This window comes from Penicillium longicatenatum, assembly GCF_028827895.1.
Source record: "Penicillium longicatenatum strain IBT 33135 chromosome Unknown contig_2_segment0_segment0, whole genome shotgun sequence".
Lineage (NCBI taxonomy): Eukaryota > Fungi > Ascomycota > Eurotiomycetes > Eurotiales > Aspergillaceae > Penicillium > Penicillium longicatenatum.
Window position 1 is genome coordinate 1,488,630 of NW_026643120.1, and position 18,433 is coordinate 1,507,062.

The 18,433-nt window shown below is 48.9% G+C and overlaps 10 protein-coding genes across 10 annotated transcripts; 6 read left to right on the forward strand and 4 right to left on the reverse strand.

Annotated features, from left to right (window-relative positions):
* Positions 1 to 203: 203 nt before the first annotated feature.
* N7484_003082 (uncharacterized protein) lies at positions 204 to 2,069 on the forward strand (the record flags this gene model as incomplete). Its single annotated transcript, XM_057113502.1, has 4 exons — positions 204 to 741; positions 796 to 1,184; positions 1,241 to 1,915; positions 1,974 to 2,069. The coding sequence occupies 4 exons, from the start codon at positions 204 to 206 to the stop codon at positions 2,067 to 2,069; spliced, it is 1,698 nt and encodes a 565-aa protein (XP_056973642.1).
* A 464-nt stretch (positions 2,070 to 2,533) lies between these two features.
* N7484_003083 (uncharacterized protein) lies at positions 2,534 to 3,679 on the reverse strand (the record flags this gene model as incomplete). Its single annotated transcript, XM_057113503.1, has 2 exons — positions 2,534 to 3,513; positions 3,583 to 3,679. 2 exons carry the CDS (start codon positions 3,677 to 3,679, stop codon positions 2,534 to 2,536), a joined length of 1,077 nt encoding a protein of 358 aa, XP_056973643.1.
* Positions 3,680 to 3,911: 232 nt separating this feature from the next.
* On the forward strand, positions 3,912 to 4,721 carry N7484_003084 (mitochondrial 54S ribosomal protein bL19m; the record flags this gene model as incomplete). Its single annotated transcript, XM_057113504.1, has 3 exons — positions 3,912 to 4,107; positions 4,166 to 4,559; positions 4,631 to 4,721. The coding sequence occupies 3 exons, from the start codon at positions 3,912 to 3,914 to the stop codon at positions 4,719 to 4,721; spliced, it is 681 nt and encodes a 226-aa protein (XP_056973644.1).
* Positions 4,722 to 5,148: 427 nt separating this feature from the next.
* N7484_003085 (uncharacterized protein) lies at positions 5,149 to 6,404 on the forward strand (the record flags this gene model as incomplete). The annotated part of the gene is made up of 6 exons (XM_057113505.1): positions 5,149 to 5,298; positions 5,402 to 5,421; positions 5,491 to 5,522; positions 5,573 to 5,634; positions 5,683 to 5,807; positions 5,858 to 6,404. 6 exons carry the CDS (start codon positions 5,149 to 5,151, stop codon positions 6,402 to 6,404), a joined length of 936 nt encoding a protein of 311 aa, XP_056973645.1.
* A 394-nt stretch (positions 6,405 to 6,798) lies between these two features.
* N7484_003086 (H3 histone acetyltransferase RTT109) lies at positions 6,799 to 8,454 on the forward strand (the record flags this gene model as incomplete). Its single annotated transcript, XM_057113506.1, has 1 exon — positions 6,799 to 8,454. The coding sequence occupies one exon, from the start codon at positions 6,799 to 6,801 to the stop codon at positions 8,452 to 8,454; it is 1,656 nt and encodes a 551-aa protein (XP_056973646.1).
* An 866-nt stretch (positions 8,455 to 9,320) lies between these two features.
* N7484_003087 (putative ceramide glucosyltransferase) lies at positions 9,321 to 11,175 on the forward strand (the record flags this gene model as incomplete). Its single annotated transcript, XM_057113507.1, has 2 exons — positions 9,321 to 9,460; positions 9,600 to 11,175. 2 exons carry the CDS (start codon positions 9,321 to 9,323, stop codon positions 11,173 to 11,175), a joined length of 1,716 nt encoding a protein of 571 aa, XP_056973647.1.
* A 246-nt stretch (positions 11,176 to 11,421) lies between these two features.
* N7484_003088 (ankyrin repeat domain-containing protein) lies at positions 11,422 to 12,158 on the reverse strand (the record flags this gene model as incomplete). Its single annotated transcript, XM_057113508.1, has 2 exons — positions 11,422 to 11,849; positions 11,921 to 12,158. 2 exons carry the CDS (start codon positions 12,156 to 12,158, stop codon positions 11,422 to 11,424), a joined length of 666 nt encoding a protein of 221 aa, XP_056973648.1.
* An 803-nt stretch (positions 12,159 to 12,961) lies between these two features.
* N7484_003089 (WW domain-containing protein) lies at positions 12,962 to 13,762 on the reverse strand (the record flags this gene model as incomplete). The annotated part of the gene is made up of 1 exon (XM_057113509.1): positions 12,962 to 13,762. The coding sequence occupies one exon, from the start codon at positions 13,760 to 13,762 to the stop codon at positions 12,962 to 12,964; it is 801 nt and encodes a 266-aa protein (XP_056973649.1).
* A 553-nt stretch (positions 13,763 to 14,315) lies between these two features.
* N7484_003090 (uncharacterized protein) lies at positions 14,316 to 14,778 on the reverse strand (the record flags this gene model as incomplete). Its single annotated transcript, XM_057113510.1, is given in 2 exon segments — positions 14,316 to 14,341; positions 14,361 to 14,778. The coding sequence occupies 2 exon segments, from the start codon at positions 14,776 to 14,778 to the stop codon at positions 14,316 to 14,318; spliced, it is 444 nt and encodes a 147-aa protein (XP_056973650.1).
* Positions 14,779 to 17,301: 2,523 nt separating this feature from the next.
* On the forward strand, positions 17,302 to 17,839 carry N7484_003091 (hydrophobin family protein; the record flags this gene model as incomplete). The annotated part of the gene is made up of 2 exons (XM_057113511.1): positions 17,302 to 17,730; positions 17,783 to 17,839. 2 exons carry the CDS (start codon positions 17,302 to 17,304, stop codon positions 17,837 to 17,839), a joined length of 486 nt encoding a protein of 161 aa, XP_056973651.1.
* Between the last annotated feature and the right edge of the window lie 594 nt (positions 17,840 to 18,433).

The window sequence follows — 18,433 nt, forward strand, 5'->3', positions numbered from 1 at the left end:
GAGTTTCCCAGAGTGAAGGGATATTGTTTTGGTGTTGCTGGTTCGAGGCTGGGATTTGCAAAGAGAGCCGCTAAGCGCGACTTAATTAGACGCCGGTGGAAGGTTGGCCCGGCCCCGCCTTTCCAATCAATAGATGCTTACTCGTGTCGCTCTCACGTCATATTGTTCTCCGCAGTTGCTCTTCCTCGTGTCATCAATTCACAATGGCAGATCAACCAGTTCTTCAGAGATTGGATACTCTGGTGGCAGATATCCTGGCCGACTGGAATATCTATACCACCATTGTTGCAGGTATTGTTGCTGCTTTTGCGATCTATTCCGCAGTGTCAGCTAAGGACCCGGATGTTCATCCTTTCTTACTTGCTCGCCAATCCACGCCTTCACCTATTCGACAGGCAGGTGAATCCGCAACATACCGCAGCTTGGAAACTCCCTACGGCTACCCTCTACGAGCAGGATTGAATGTCAAGGACCCCGGTGCACCTAAGTGGACTGCTGGCAGAAAGGGAGATTTGCGGGACATCTGGAGGGCTGCGGTGCGGGGAGCTCTCAACGAGGATGGTACCCCAACCAAGACACAAGGAAAAATCTATACTGTGCTGGGTAGACAGGCCTTCGAGCACTCACTGTCCCAAGTGACCCAGGAAATCAACGTGATTGGTCACCATCTTCAGAATGCCGAAGTCAAGACCGTAGCAATCTGTCTGACCGATTCGGTTGAACTTTTGGCTGCTCTCTTCGGTATATTAAACCACATCGAACGCACTGTATATGTGTACTAATGCATCAATATAGCCGGTGCTTTCTATGGGTTCAAGACGATCCTTGTCCCCCACAACCTTCCGGCAGAGACCCTATCCGCACACCTGCAGACAGCACAAGCCGATGCCCTGATTGCTGAAGCGGGATCACTTGATCTCTCCACTGCTATCCAGGGTAACAAGCAGCTGTCACACGTTGTATGGGTTGCTAAGTATGGCAACCAGCACATGGACTGGCATGGAGTTCCCGAGGGCGTGGATCGTACTATCAAGGTAGATGTTTGGCATGAGCTGGTGGAGGAGAAGAAGGACCTGACTGGCTTGGACATTCCCGAGTACGATCCTAAAGAACCGGCTCCTGCTATCAACACTGTTTGGCCTTCTTCTTCTCAGTCTGGCAAGTTCATTGACTTCCAGCCAGAGGTAAGCGATGATATTTCTTTTTTTAACTTGCCACTCTGGTATTGACTATCCCATAGAATCTGGTTGCTGCTATCGGCTCCCTGGGGTCTGCTCTTCCTCGGAACCAGCGTTTCTCTCCTTCGGACCTTGTTCTCTCTATTGACTCTCTCTCACGGTCCTACCCTCTTTGCCTTATGATGAATGCACTATACTCGGGTGCCTCTATTGCATTGAACTCCGTCGCAGGGGAGAAAGTTGACTTCGCTTTGGCTACCGTGGGCGTGTCTCCTACTGTCATCATTGCTTCGTCACAAACAATGTCGGACTACCACGACAGCGTCATGCAGCCGCAGACGGGGCTCGTGTCTTCGATTGGCCGTTGGGTCCAGGCACGCACTCTTGATGCTGGAAACATGCCTTCAAAGAACATATTCAGTCAGCTAGCTCGAGTTGGACCAACCTCAGAACTGTCGTTGGACAAATTGCGCCTGCTCTGCATCTCCCATCGCATTGATGCACCTGCCTCGGCCCGCCTTAGCTCGAAGCAACTGACAGATTTGCGCATCTTCACCGATGCTCGTATCGTATATGCTTTGACTGGATCCGGTATTGCGGGTGCTATCGCGCAGACAAATGTCTTTGACTACCGGCGCCATGATGGCCCCAGTCACTTCGGCGCTCCTCTTAGTAGCACTGAAATCACACTGACTGGAGTCTCTGAGGATACGGTTACAGACACCCCTCAAGGCCAGGTAAGATATATTGGTCCATTTACTTCAGCCTTCATGATTTGCTAACTTTCACCCTTAGATCAAGGTATCTGGTCCTGCCGTTGTCGGCGATGAGATTACACTAGCATCCCAAGTCCGTATTAGCAAGGACAACACCGTGGAGCTGTGCTCTTGAATGGCCATTTATGCTCGTATCTTCTTTTCACACACCCATCATGATAACTAAGCGTTTATCGACATTTCGGCCGTTTAAAATGGTGATCGTTAGATTATCATCTACTTTTTTGAAAGTCACTTGAACATATTTTTAAATGCCCTTGACCAAGGGTTCATAGCTCGGTAGTTGCATGATCCAACCGCCTTTTCAAAGGGGTTTGAAAAGAAAGTCCCTCGAACATGCATTCTTTACGAGTAATATGTTGTCCACGGGCACTTACCTAGTTGGAAATGACCCCAATATGCACCCATCATGATGATGGTGAAGTTTCATCAGTAGGTAAATAACAAGGCAATGAAGTGAGGCAGTAATATCCGATTGAAATACAAGTTCAGCTCCAAAGATGCTGGAATAAGAGTAATATACATATGTCGGTATGCTTCTCAAAACAACTGACAGCCAAACACCCCGCTTAAAACCCCTTATTTCTGAAGCACAGCCTGAGCAAACTCAACGCTATGCACCTTGCTGGAAGACTCCTCGGGGATCGCCTTGAGTTGCGCTGTGATCGCCTTCTTCACCTCAGCAAGACGAGCTGTGACAGCTGAATGTAGTGCCTTGTCAACAGCAAGACCGTGAATCGACAAACTGAGCTGCAATCCCTTGCACGCCGCAATTGATCCCATCAGACGTTGATTCACGAGCTCCACGTCGAACTCGTCCTTGGGAATAGCCTTAAATTCGCCCAAGGGCCAAGAAGCAATAAGCTTCCGTGCGTAGTTCAACACCTCGTTGTTCTGGTCTTTGCCAGCAGCTTCATCCAGAGCACGCGCAGCACTAAGCTCAAGCAGTGTTGCAATGACATACGGCTGGTATTTCGGGTTTGTGGCTGGGCTTGGGGCGTACGAGTCCATAATGTCCACGGCCGCCATTGCCATCTTGAGAGCCTTTTTTACCTGATCTCCCTTGTAGTCAGCCTTGTGGGCCATGCAGTGCAGTTCAAAGAATAAACGCTCGGCGTGATAGTTGTTTTGTAGCGAAAGGCCAGTCTGGTTTTCTCGTCGGGCGCATTCGAGGATAAGAGAGAGTTTACCGGCGCTGCCGGTCTTGCGAATCAGGTACTGCCACCGAGCAGGGGAGATGGCCATTTGCGCACTCCATAATCCGGTCATGAACGGCACGAGGTTCTTGTAGTCGTTGGCGGCTTCCATTAGTCGGAAGACATTGATGGCCTCCTTGCTCTTAGGCATTGAGGAGGGGCTCAAGGGTCGCAGAGTGTACTCTTCGGTCTCGCTAATCTTCACTGTAATAGGCTCCTCTTCCAGTCTGCGAGCATGTTTCTCCTTGAACATGCTCGTCCGCTGTCGTTTGGGGAGGCCGAATGGGATGAAGAGGTCTTGTCGCCAGTGCTCAAGAGCCTGGTTCAGTTCGGTGGATGCAGTGGGGGTGAATGTAGGAATAACTATATACCAAACATTATTTATCAGCAAACAGGATCTCGTGAATCAGAAGCCATTGAGCTATATCATACCGGGTTTCGAGGCAAAGCTGCGATTTTGCGAAAAGGTCACCGACTGGCGCGAGGTGCCCTGCAGCCGGAAGAGCCGACCCATAGCAAATTGTGCCATGATTGAATGATACCGGTGCCCGGTAAAGATATTCTGGGTACAAAAGGCACTGAATTGCAGCCCCTGATGTTTTATATCGTGTAAACAATTCGGGCTTGGAAAGAAGCGCGAGAAGTGAGTCCGGGCGGCGAAGAGAATATCGAGTCTTGGCAAGAAATTCTGCCGGGCCGACTCAATTCCAAAACTCAATGCCGACTTTCTTTCTTCGGTACTCATCAAACCACCAAAAATAATGGCTGCGCTACCGACAATGCGGCCGCTGGGCTGTCTGAGGACCCTTTTCAGAGCTCAGGATGTTATTCAGCCACAGATGACCCGGCGCTTTATCTCAACAGCCTACTCAAAGAGACCCGAGCGTGTCCCTCTCCCTCCGAACCTCCCCCAGCAATTCCTCTCACAATTACCGGTTCGAATGCAACCGCAAAATGGTAAGTGCTTTTGAAATATTCCGGCCGTTTTCTCGTTGGCCTCTTGTCCTGACTGTAGCCGCCCGTTCAGCCTCTAAGCCCGTCAAGGTCTACCCTGCTCCTCCATCCACCAGCAAAACATGCAAAGACCCCGTTGCGAAGATCACCGAGTCCCAGTTGGCAGTCCTCGATCCCAAGGGTGAGCGCAAAGCTTTGTTCGACTACCGCCGGAATACCCGCAGTGTCAAGCCCGGTGATATTGTGCGCGTGACTTTCAAGAACGGCGACCCCTTCAACGGTGTGGTGCTGAGCATCAAGCTCCGCGGCATTGATACGTCTTTCTTGTTGCGTAACGAGCTCACTCGTGTGGGCGTTGAGATGTCGGTCAAGGTGTTCAGTCCCAATGTGCAGAGTGTAGAGATTGTCCAGCGCGCAGAGCGCAAGCCCCGCCGCGCGAGACTCTACTACATGCGGTTCGTCAACTCCATCTTCCCAATATTCATCACTGTCAGCAGCAGTTTACTGACAAGGTTTCTCTCAACAGGTCCCGCAAGCACGACCGCCGCAGCGTGGAGAACCTTGTGGCCTCCTACGTTCGCCAGAAGCGGGCTTTCCTGGGCGGCAAGCGCCAGTAGTGATTGCGCGACAGCGCAGTGTAGTTCTTTTAGCATATTTCAGCATGTATTATTATCTGTCAACATTGAATGTGTTTCTATTTCAAGACATGGTTTCTTCAACCGCTGCACCCTTTGAATGAGCCGCAATGGTGTCTCATATTTCTGGTAGTATCATATAGAACAGAAAGGGGGTGATAGTCTTCACTCAAAGCAAAGGTCTATGTGCTTTGAGGAGTGTACTTGACAAATTTTGGCTGCAGGGTGCAGCATTTGGATATGTCTCTATGCAGGTACTATGGAGCCAGAACACGTGCAGTCAAGACTCAAGCCCACGTTCCGCCTTGCCCAACCCCCTTTCAACTCTCAATAATCCATCCAAGCTTGGATTTTGGCCAAATACATGTTTACTGCATCCTCTTCATTTTTAGTCATGGTCTCTTCTTCAATGTTGGTTACGGCCGCGGCCCTGGCTTTAGCCGGTGGTCCGGACCCTGTTTTCGGGACGATTACCTCCAGCCTCCAGCACATCTTGCAGAACACTCACGGCGGCAACGAGTACCAATATCCCACAGATATTACCCGAGATCTTCTCCCAGTAAGCTATCCGGCATTGTCGTTTGTTTATGTGTTCATGCATACTTTTTCTTACCCTGTGGACCACTATTGCCTACGTCAATGAGCTAACGCTACATGCCTAGATTCCTGTTCATTCCCACAAGTAGGACTTATATAAACACAGGCTACGAGAGTGCCATTTCTTATCAGTCACTAAATTACTATCTCATAGTGACTATTGGAGACAAGAGCCATTCTGGACGGGTTCGTCATTACCAAGCTTATTGGCCCTGTTTCTACTAACCGAACGATAGGCTTGTCAAAGGGGTGTACATCGACTGAGGCAGATATCTGGCTGTACAATGACACACTTTATGTAAGTCCTGTTTCGCCTCAAGATGGAATTTTCAAGCTAACAATACAGGTCGGTCATGATCAATCTGCCCTGACTAAGGACCGAACACTCGAAAGCCTCTATATAAATCCAATCCTCGATGTCTTAGATCGCCAAAACCCGAAGAGCCCATTTGTGACTGAGCCCACTAAGAAGTATGTGCCATCGAGATTTTACTGTGCTATCACTGACTCAGTTAAAATAGTGGGGTTTGGGATACCACTCCAGACCAAACACTCTACTTCTTCATTGACGTAAAAACTTCCGGCCCTGAGACCTTCAAGGCTGCCCTTCAAGCTTTAGAGCCACTCAGGGAAAGGGGTTATCTTTCCAAAGTCGAGGGCGGGAAAATCAATTATGGACCAGTGACCATCATTGGAACGGGTGAAACTCCACTGGAGATGGTGACTTCTGTCTCCGACCGCGACTACTTCTTCGATGCTCCTCTTGGAAACCTCAATGACCCTAAATACGCCAGTGTTGATGGTACAGTTTCGCCTATCGCATCCACGGACTTTGCAGCCGCGGTTGGCAAGGTGACTGCTGATACGGACCCGGTTCTTACGGATGAGCAACTTAAGGCTCTTCGTGAGCAGATTTCGACGGCGAGTGAGCGTGGTATTGGAGCAAGGTACTGGAATACCCCAGCCTTCCCTATCCGAACGCGAAACCTGGTCTGGAGGACGCTTCTACGCGAGGGAGTGACTCTTCTCAATGCCGATGATCTCGATGCAGTAGCCTCTTACTTTTGAGAGATATGAAATTATGCCTGAAGAAGCATCTTTGGTATTTCGAATTATCCCGGGGGAGATAAAATCATCGGTATGGATTTAATTAGCAGCTTACTCGTTAGACTTGGTTTCTCCCGCTAGAAGCAGTGTACAGAAGTGTTTCACAGTCGTTCTCCCACCATGATCACCAGTTTTGTAATAACTACCACTTAATTTGCATCCCACAACTCTCTCTGTCAGCATTCAAATTTTGTCTCGCTCATTTCATCTGTTCCATGGCAACTCGCTATTAACCCTGACGCATGGCACGTGGCACGTGATCAGCGACGACAGGGCAAAATCGCTGCAGATTCGAGCTCCACTGCTTCTCAGTCCAACATCGCTCAACGCCCAATCTCATTGGTCGGATTCGAAAATGGCAGATGGCGATCTGGGAGATCTCTTGGCCAAGGTGCTCCCCACCGGGGCCGAGCTCACTGTCCGCCATGTCTCCTCGACACCCGCCCCGAGTGTCGCCCTTTTCGCCGCTGCGCCCGGTCAGGAGCCCGAGTCCACCTTTTGCGAAAGTCACTTCCTGTCGGTCTCCATTGACTCGCCTAAGGATGACGGGGCTGAAATTATTGTCTTTGGAATGGAAGTGCTGATCTATAATTCGGCCCACCTGACCACTATATTTGTGTCCAAGGCCGATTCAACCGGCCTTCTGCATCTACTTAAATTGCCGCATAAAGTTTCGGTACTCAGGTTGATCAGTCACACGTTTTTATCTCACCTGGCTCGTACGCACCAACGGCCTGGGGTGCGTTTGGTCGTGTCCTTGTTTGCCCGTGCTCAGAATCAATACCTCTTTCCCGGCAGCATCGAAAATGCCGAAAAACATGTTCTCGATGATCGGGGTCTGATCAAATGGTGGTGTCGAGCCGTAGATCCTATTTTGACTGAGCATGAGCCAGAATCTGTCTCACAGGACACCAAGCCCCTCGACCAAACCGTTGAGGCCGCGAAGGCGTCCGCAACTGCATATCTCATTGTTCCCGGGTGCGACCGCCTTGAGACACGCAGCTTTTTCCCTACTACTTCTAAGTCTGATGCGCAGAGTCGTCCTCGGTGGCTTGCGAGCTACCCATTAGAGCAAATGGTTCAGGACCCATCAGCTCCGCCGCGATGCTTGATTCCTCGGCTTCCAGATGACCCTAAGACACGTTTCTTGATCGACCTGGATGATGAGCTTCCGGAGCCTGCGGAAGATGAAAAGCCATCTCAAAGGACTGGCCAATGGCGAAGTGTCAAATCGTTGGACCAGTTTTGGGAAATGATGTCGTTTCGGCAGGAGTGTTCTGCTGGTCGACTGGTTGGGTTCCTCTGGCTTGTCATTAATCCGCCCGGTCTGATGAACTCGACCACAATGGCTAGCCGGAGCCGTGGCTCTGCTGAAACAAAGTCAGATTCCAAAGAGGCGGAATCGCCTAAGCCATCAGAGAATGGGCCACCGCAGAAGGATTCCAACCGAACAAAGCCTGAAGCTTCAGAAAATACAACTGCAGTTGCGACTATTACACCAAAAGAGTCCCCTGAGCCTCCAGCAGCCACTTTCGACGACCCATTGGAGAGTTCTTCAGCCAACACCCGCACAACAGCTCCTTCAACGGACGCATACCCATTCTTCTGGCCCGAGACTGGTCGAGGAGACGTAGTCCTCAGCGAAGCAGATTATAAAAAGATGATGGACGGGGTCCTAGATCATTTCTACGATGAGAATGAAGTGGTTGCCAGCACAAAGTCTTACGTTGACCAGGTGGCTTCCCTAGCCGACCAGCTCACATGGGGCAGACGGGTGGTTGGCAGCCATACGCCCGAGGAGACTGCTGCTCAGCCCGCAGCTATAAACAATATGCTTAGCAGTGGTTTGATTCGCAAAAGGAAGAAGCCGGAATGCAAAATCATTGGGGATGATACAGATGCAGGCACAGCCCAGCCGAGCGAGTCAGATGCAGCTCAAGCGGCCCCCGCCCAGCCAGCGGCCGTTAATGTGCTAAGTGCTGGGCTTTTGCGGAAGAAAAAGAAGATATGATCTATTATCTTAGGGTCTCTGGTTGGATCGGGAGTTATAATGGAGCTTTGATGTAGCTGTTGGTTCAAATCTGGTTTTCGGTTGGGATGGGTCTAGGGTACTATTTAACTATTTATTGTTGATTTAACTCATGTGCTGTTCAATAGCATTGGAGCTTTGGTTAGCCATGACGGCTTTACTCAAATGTTCTTTTAAAAACAGCCTTCCAACAATTGACTGATAAACCTACGTAGCCCTATTTGAAGGCTTTCCCAACCATATAACGCCTAGTCAATCCCAGAGTTGGTGTAAGTAGTAAGTAGTCGAAGACTTTCCAAACTTTCAAGCTCCAAGTACTATATTTAGTAGAATGGTCAAACGTGACGTAGGTTTAAACGTGCTGTTGTTTATCAGGTGGTTTTTTACATCTGCGCCTAAATTTAGTCTCCTTTGTTTCTTTTGTACACACTAATGCTCTGTTATGCATTGAATCCACGGATACACCATTCGGAGGCCACGGAATACTCGTCCAGGTACCTAAGCGGAGCCGCAAAACAAGCCCGGTTGGTCAAAGCGCTAGACTTGTAAGATGTATTGTATTTGAGGCATACCTAGTATATCATAAATTAAAGGACTGATCGATTCGCAAGCTAGTTTCAAGTTCTAGCTACTCCAGCTAATCAAAGAGCACGGAAATCAGGGACTAGGGTGCACGCGCAAGGCGGTGCGAAACAGGCAAAAAGGAAGCCGCTGTATCCGATCCCGAGCTGCGATGCACTCAGCTCCACAACGGCCCACGCACACTACCATTCATACTCCCTCGGCGCTGGATGTTTCTGTCCTAGAATGTCATCCTCACCTGCGCTGTCACCGTCCCTTCGAGTCCCATGCTAGAGCCGACCTCGCAGTTTCTCCACAGGTCGCCCATCGGTGATGGCGATATGCCCGTGTCCGTCGCGGCGGGCTGGATCGGTCTGATCTGGTATATCGTCGTGCTGTCTGTGTGTGCCTTGGGGTATTTTCAAATGTAAGTCGATGTAAAGTTTGCGCAGCTGTTCTGTTTGCTTCATGAATCCCGACGCGCCACGCAAGATCATTGAGCGGGGGCATGGAAGCAGACTAGCGCTACCCGATTACGACTGTGGCTAATAACAAAGTCAATTCAGTTGGAGATACTTTTCACAACGACCACGCCCGTCTTGTCTCGCTACTGCTTCCGATGCCCCTCATGTCACTGCCATTCGCCCCGTTAAGGGCCTCGAGCCCCATCTCTACGACTGCCTTGCTGCCACCTTTCGACAGGAATACCCGCGTGACAAGCTGACCATCTGTCTATGCGTCTCAACCCGCGATGATCCTGCCTACCCAGTTCTCTGCAAATTGATTGAAGACTTCCCGGATTCCGATGCGCATATTTTTATCGAGGAGCAAGATCCATTACTGCAGCGCGGTGGATCAAATACCTACACGCTTGGGCCGAATCCAAAGATTCGAAACATGAGCCGAGCTTACCGTGAAGCCAAAGGAGACATCATTTGGATTATCGACTGCAACGTATGGGTTGGAAAAGGTGTCTGTGGTCGCATGGTGGATAGACTTTGTGGAACAGGAGCCAAGCCAGGCAAGAAGTACAAATTCGTACACCACTTACCTCTGGCCGTTGATGTTACCGGAGAAGATAACCTCATCGAAGAGCGACGGGCACTTTCAGATGCTTCTCGCGACACTACAGCCGCTACCGATGCGATGTCATCCAAGCGCCCGGAAGACGGGTTTGCCAGCATGATTGCTTCTGGAGGTGGCCGTCTCGAAGAATTGTTCCTTTCCTCGGCGCATGCGAAAATGTACACTGCTATCAATACGGTGCTCATTGCGCCATGTATCGTGGGAAAATCCAATATGTTCCGCCGCTCACATCTGGACTATCTCACAGCTCCCTCGCCAACAAATTCCAATCCCCGACACCCTGGTATTGACTTTTTTTCGGATAATATCTGCGAGGACCACCTTATTGGTGACCTTCTATGGCGAAAGAAAGTGCGAGAAGAAAGGGAAAATCGGGAGAAATGGGGAAAGCACGCCATGGTTTTTGGAGACTTGGCCTTCCAGCCCGTGGCAAATATGCAAGTTCGAGCCTACATCGCCCGACGAGTACGTTGGCTGCGTGTCCGTAAATTCACGGTACTCCTCGCAACTCTTGTCGAGCCAGGTACAGAGTCCTTTGTGTGCTCAATCTATGGGGCATGGGGCATAACAGCGGCGCTAGCGCCGTATCTCGAGAGAAAAGGCTTCGCATTTGCCTCTACTCTTGGAACATGGACGTCTTTCTTTACTATCTTTGCTTTGAGCATCGCATTTTGGATCCTGGTTGATTGGACCCTTTACATCAAGCTTTATTCTGCAAAGACCGTCGAATTGGACGATGACACCCCGCCCTTTGCGCAACCTGTGCGCCGTAATCCCTCACAAACAACCCGTCGGCCCTTCTCACAATGGTTTGCCGCATGGCTGGGTCGCGAATTGCTTGCTCTGCCCATCTGGCTATCCGCCGTCTATGGTGGTGTGACCGTCGTCTGGCGGGACCGACGCTTCAAAGTTGGGTTTGATGCCAAAGTTCGGGAAATAGGCTCTGATGCGACAAGGCCCTCGGAGGGCTCTTATTCCACTGGGTCTGTGGTCGATTGGTTTCCAGTCTCACCACAAAGCAATCATGGTAAGGACAGCAAAGTCCGCCGTGATTGATGATGACCACAACCTTATGTACATTATACGAAAACGTCATAAATGTTCCAGACTTTTTACTGATACGAAATCTCGGGTTCAATTCCTTCTCGAAATTCTGGTCATGTTCATTATCGAAATGGACCCTCTCTACAATACACTTAGATGTTGATATCATCGCATATAGAATCAAGTCGCTTTTATTGTCTATATCCTTAACTTTTATTCATGAAACCATAAATCAGTCACTCATCCACATCTTGCGCATCACGCAGAGCTTGATCCCTCATTGGCACCACTCTCCAGACCAGCCGACTTCTCTGAGCTCAACAACCACTCAACAACCTGTCTGCCCGGAGACATCTCCCCAGCATTAGAAGCACCCTCCTCACCACCCTCCTGTTCCTCGCCAATGGTCATCTCAATCTCCTGGTTGCCCTCCTCATCCTCCTTGACCTCCTCCGCGGAAGCAGACCAAGCAGCCCGCTCAGCAAGGAAAACAGCATCGTGGCCAGCGTCGTTCTTAATAGCAACATCCGAACCCGCCTCGACAAGCGCCTTGACACACTCCAAGTGGGTGTTCAGCGCAGCCCAGTGCAGCGCTGTGTTACCAGAGTGGTTACGGTGGTTCACAAACGCTGTGCGCTGCGCCGCATCGGCACCAGCAAGTTTTTGGAGAAGAGCGTTGAGAATTTCTGTAGTGAAGTTAGTAATTTGGATCAAATTGCATCGTTTAAGAGTGATATTGAGATGTCCTTGAACTTACCGGAGTTTCCATTCGCGGCAGGGAAGTGCAACACGCAGGCGCCGGTGCCGCCCTCGCTTTCTTCTTCCATATCGATGGCCGATGCTACGATTTGCCACTCCGGGCAGTTGTGCTGCGAAGCCAAGGTGGCGATGTCGGCATTCAAAGCCTCGAGATCACCGGCTCGGGCATCGTAAATGAGGTCTTCAATTGCCTCGGTGGAAAGTGCAATAGGCACAGTGGACTTGGGGGCAGACATGATGTATGAATGTCTAGTAGAGAATCAAAGTCCGAAATAAAAAAGTTTAAAGAATATGCTGCTTCTTTCTTCGATTTGGGCCGCAAAGTTGTTCAAATAGAATAGCGGGTCGTTTTTTTTTTTTTGCAGCGGGAAGAGAATTTTATATGAACTGTAGTGGGGGTGTCAGTCAATTGATTCGCAATACTGTACGCTGATCTAAAAGCAAAACAAGCAAAGAAGTTTGAAGTTAATTGATAGCAGAGAAGTCTATAGGCCTTTTGTTTTGGCTGTTGATTGAATCAGAGCATCCTGACCGTTTGCGCAGGCGTTGATAAGCGCATTGATCAGTGATGCAATTAGATCCGCCAAAACATCGAACAGATCCTAGTATTTGATGCGGGCAACCATGAAAAAGCATGTGCTAGACTGAAAGAAATTGATATATCTTACCTCTGCGTCTGTTTCCCTCGAGTAGATCTTGTTGAACCGATGTTCGCCACTATCGAAGAAACTTTGATATGGGAGTCACATGACCCCGCGGTGGGGTTCTCAACCAGGTCTATACAAATACAGGATTGAAAAGAATAAAGACGCAGAATAAAGAACCATAGGATCTCAAAAGGTGAATAATAATACAGATGCTGTTTGGATAAAAAAATGAGTCGGTCAGAAGACACAATTGCCTCTATGCACAAGTCCCCAGGCAGAAAAAAGGTAGAAACAACCATAAACGCCCCGAATCCAACACCCAGCTGAGACGAGTATAATCAAATACAAGCCCGATTATGATGCGAATGGAAAGTCCTCACATGAATCAGCACTCAATCCCGTAACCATGCTCTCCGCCTTTCCTCCTTCTTCTCTCGGCGCTTTTCCTTGAACTCTTTCAGCTCTTTCTTGCTCAGTCTCTTAGCGCTTCGCTCAGCCCGCAGACTCCGACCATCGTGTGCGTTGGCCGCAGCATCGACGTCAAAGTACGCATTCATCTGGCGGTGAGACTTGTTCTCGTCGTTGTGGTTTTCCGGGTTGATCGACTGTGCCTGCCATCGACCAGTAAACCGGTTGAAGGTTCCAGCGGCAGCATAAGCGGCAGTCGGGTCAACCACGGGTGCTTTCAGGTCTTGTGTCTCTTCGTATTGCTGCGCATACGATGCTGTCGGGTCATAACTCCCGTGGATAGCAGGGTTATATCCACCAAGCACAGGCGACTTTGTTCTCGGGGGTTCTGCTTGGTTCTCGGTGGGTTCTGTGTCGGGAGCTGCTGGCTGTTCAGGTACACGGGGGTTCTCCCATTGCGAGAGTCCTGTGAGTCGGTTGTAGAAATAATATGCTTGCGATGTGGCATCCCACACGGGCTCCCATCCATCGTCATTGGTCTGGCCAGGCGGTGCTTCGTCGGGAAGTGGTGGGGGGACCTCGTCAGGTAATGGAGGCGCAGCAGCTGTGTCTTCTTCATTTTGGTTGTGCGGTGATTCTTCCTCCTCTTTCTGTTCCACTGTGTCCTGTTCCTGCTCGTGTTGTTCCTTTTCTGTCGCAGTTTCGAGTTTCTCTTGCGGCGAGCCGGTTAAACTTCCCGCGCGCTCCTCTTGGGCATTAAGGGAAGCACGCGACTGATCAGACATCCTGGCGGTTAGCACTGCTTGCCCGTTCTAGGATTGAGTGGAATGCAGGAGAATAACGCGCTGGAAGATCGGCGTTTCGGAGTTTGGGGCGCAGAGACGCAGGTTGGCTTCACCGCCTAGCCTAAAGCGGAATCGAAGTATAAGAGCTCAGTTGAAGCATCTCCTTGCTTTCTAACAATAAAATTGCCATGAAAGTCGAATATTGTCAGGATTCCCTGGGAGATATATATTTAAAAATTACAGAATGAAAGGGATACCCACGATTGAAAAGTACCGCTTGACATTTCAACGAACATTTCCAGATGCCTCACTACTAAACCCGCCACTAGCACCAAAAAAAAACCACTAGATTCTTTATAAGATGGACCTACTACCCAGGTATCTTAAATACATTTGGCGCATTAGAGTGAGTCTATTACGTGTATAAAGTATTTCCGAAGGCGAAATATGAATTAAATGGTCAGCAATCCAATCTATCTTCATAGTTTAGCACCGACGTTGTGGTTGTGATCCTCCTTTACCTATCCGGTCCTTTACCTATCCGGTCCTTTACCTATCCGAAGAGGTTCAACCCCATTCCTAAAAATCACAGTCTTACCATAGAAGCTGTGAGAGTGATAGTTCTGATTGTGTTCATCCCAGACAATACCAACCGCGGCATGATTCCACTTCCCTGGAGCTTTGAAAAGCTCCCGTCGGTCAAAAGGAAGCCCAAGTCCCCTATCTAGCTCCTGGCTCCACTTCTCCAACATCTTGTCGCAAGTTATGAGTCGATCTATAAAGTTGTTATGAGGGAAGGGGCCAGGGACCTCGATAGATAAGATAGGATCACTAATAATTTTCAGCATGCATTCGATCTCAACCTCATAGGTGGGCGATTCCCAGGTCGTTCCATGGAGTACTTCATCACGGACATATTCAAGGAGGTTCCTGTCTGTCTTGTCTTTATCGCGGGCAGAGTTGAAACGGATATGAACCCACATATGCGGGGCTCCTGGGTCGTTTTCGTAAGACATTATGGGATGCTGCGGATGTACCTTTTCTAGTGGTTTAAGTTAGTAGTTGGTTCCAAGTTCAAGGGGTGATATAAGGTGAGAATTAAAGTGTTGGATCTGCGTTTTGTTGGTAAACTTTTAGTCTTATATAGATAATTCAAGGCTCCATAGAGTCTTTGGTACTTTGAAGATAGACTACATACAATTGCAGTGTTCACACGACCTTAGAAGACAGCCCTACTAACTGAATGAGTTGAAAGATGCTCTTTTGTTTGTTTTCCTTTGTTTGTCATGATAAAGAGCTTCTTTACTGTTTTTTCCTGTTTGCTTTTTCAATATTCGCATCCTCATGAATATGGTGAATGATCACAACAAAGACTCAGTTGACTACCCTTACACTTAATGCTAGTTGAGGGTATATGGGGGGCTGAAAAGGGCTGGCTATCTGAGACGCGTAGTGTTTTACCACTAATCCAGGCTGATTCAGCGGTTGAAACGCGATCAATGTTTGGTATTGTAAGCCGAATCAAACCCGATACAGCATAACTACGTTGTATTGAACTTTAGAATGCTGCCTTGATCTTATTGGACGTCGACACATCTCGATCTTAGCATTCGCAATCGTTCCTGTGTACCGTCAACGAGATACAATAAATATATTCTTAAGGGTCATAAGTATCCGATTACCTAAGACGTTTGCGGATGAATAAACTTCTTCGAAATAATCAGGTGATTAAATATGAAGGTGCGACTCTGTTCAATTCCTGCTGGGTGGTTCGATATTTTTTGGTGGTTGACAGCAGGTCATGGGCACCATATATATCCATATCACGGCATCAACAGACAAATTAAACTTGGGGTATTACAGTACCTTGTACATTCGTTAATCTATAGAACATTAAAAGTGCCCCATGAAAATACTAAACTTTCTCGCCACATTTAATATAATCTGATAATTTATACGCCTTGTGCAATTTATGTATGTCTATAGGTAACTCCAGTTGCGCTGACGAGTTGCTGCCACGACAAGATCCTAGATACTATTCAGTGCCAATGGAACGCTGGCTACGACTAGATACTAATATAGGAATAAGTATAGTAGAAACTAAAATCATGAGATAAATGGGTCGCCTTTAGAACAGATACGCTGCTTTCATTTTGTTTAGTATAGGTACGCTAATTTGGAAATACCCCTAGGGCAACCTTGGGACGTCGGAGCTCGTAGATATGCCCAGGTAACCGGAAACGACTCAAACAAAAATAAACCTTGTGATATACATTGAATAAGTTGCATCTCATCTCAATCATTCCAAGAAATTGGCCTACGAAGTGGATCTTGGTTTTGCGATACGACGTATAGACCGCAGAAAACTGCTAGTCAAAGCTGAGGTAGGGGTAAACAAACAAGGGATCTCAGATTGCTTGACATTGAAGCATAGTGAGTGATGACTCGAAAATCAAAACACTGCAACCATAGACTGGTAAGGGTATGCTCGTCAGCCTAGGCTCACCGGTCAGCTGTAACCCACCTACGCCATTGTTTGTGAAATCGAACTCACATGTCCGACCAGAAAGCCCCATACATAGTATAGCATTGCGACTTGCAATTTTTGCTCGTGGTCCAAGGGCGTGAAACAATGCAGGGAGAGCGGGAGTGACCCTTGTGATTCGGCCAAATTAAATCCCTTGCAGGATGATTTACCGTGCGTCATGCACTCCACAGCGTTTTGACCCAATGCCCAGCCTAAGGCTATTGTTTACTGACCATGGCCTTGTCTAAGGCTCTTGTAGGGCCGGAAACATGCCTTAATTTCCGAAGCGCTGCAGGGACCAGAAAAGGCTCCGGGCTTGTTTTGTTCTGCGAGGTTTGGTGGCTGGGACTGGAATAATTATCCACATCGACCCATCCATTAACCATTCAACTTGATCGAAGGACTTTGTAGATCTTGAAAGTTTACTTTCCGGTTGCTAGTGCTGAAAAAGTTGAGTGACACAAGACCGAGCGCCGTTGAATAGACTAAGTTACTATCTCTGTGTACGTCATGGTTGAATTTCAGCTCGCTTTTCGAGTATTTTGTTTTGAAGTGACCACAATATTGCTTAGTAAATCAGTAGGTGTATACAGTAGTGACCTAATTGTGGGTCGCAGAAACAGGGCGAGCAAACAAGTGATGAAGGACGTAGGAATGCGAGGGCAGGGGGTCTCAGTCGCGTGAAGGTCATACCCAAGAACCAGTAGATCCATACCAGGAGATTGTGGAACGTGCTTTCACTCGAGAAACCCTGGAAAGTGGATCCATCTTCCCTCAGATGTTGCATTCCGGGGGAGATTGCTCAGAAAGAAACGCTGATCATACTCAGGAACAAGGATCGAAGGGGCTCACAGACCGCTGCAGGAAGTGTATAAAGCATGTCCATCCATCGCCCCTTCTACTGTTTTTCATCACGCATCACACTCTTTAATCTTCCCTTCTCTTGAGTCCAGTCTTTTTACTCAATCTTATATCTCCGAGACCTTCGTTCAATTCCGAACCCACAGTCACAATGCAGTTCACCATCTCCGCCGTTCTCGCTCTCGCTGGCCTTGCTGCCGCTCTTCCCCCTCCCTCTGCTGGTGGCGTTGGCAACGCCAACGGTGTTGGAAACAAGGGCAACACCGATGTCCGCTTCCCTGTTCCTGACAGCATGACTGTCAAGCAGGCTCAGGCCAAGTGTGGTGACCAGGCTCAGCTCTCTTGCTGCAACAAGGCCACCTACGCTGGTGACACCACCGACATCAACTCTGGCATGCTCGGTGGCACCCTCGGCAACCTGATCGGCGGTGGCTCCGGCTCCGACGGTCTTGGTCTCTTCGACCAGTGCTCCAAGCTGGATCTCCAGATCCCTATCCTCATTGCCGTCCCCATCCAGGACTTGGTCAACCAGAAGTGCAAGCAGAACATTGCCTGCTGCCAGAACTCTCCCTCCGGCGCCGTGAGTAATCCGCTTTCCAATCTACGCCTGACTCTTTCTAACGTCATCACAGAACTCCGACCTCGTCGGTCTTGCCCTTCCCTGCATTGCCCTTGGCTCCATCCTCTAAGCGCCTTACTGTGCTTTCTGGCACTATGCGAGAAGCATTGGCTGCCATGTCGGGCCTCTGGGCTGCGGTTCAGTGGGTCACGACATGACCGTGAAGATGGACTGTTATCGATCGTCTGGGATGGGTTTAGGTGTGCTTAGTATTTTTTTCGGGATAGTTTTGCGACCTGTAATCCTCTGGACTTTGTATCATTAACTGTGTCTTGTGGCACCACCTCGGAGAAAGAAGACTGTTTGTTTTACGTTGATGTTTGGCATGGTGCTTTTGCCTCTTGTTTTGTGCATTGGATCCGTTCTTAGCTGCAGTCTAGCTCGGTTTTCTTCGCATATATAAGTTTAATTGATTAGAATTCTGGCTCAATTTGTTATCCATTTGAATAATTTGAAGACTAGACAACACTAGTCGACACAGTCTGTTAGGATCCTTTCCTTCCACTTTCAATCTCGCTCTAACCAGAAGCATGAAGTCGGCCTCGTCCTCCAAAGCCTGCTTTCAATCCTTCGCAATATCCTTGATTAGGATCCACTTGCTGGCAAGTTATAGACTCTCAGTTCATAAAACGTTCCTCAGTCACATTGGTTCTCTACACGCGCT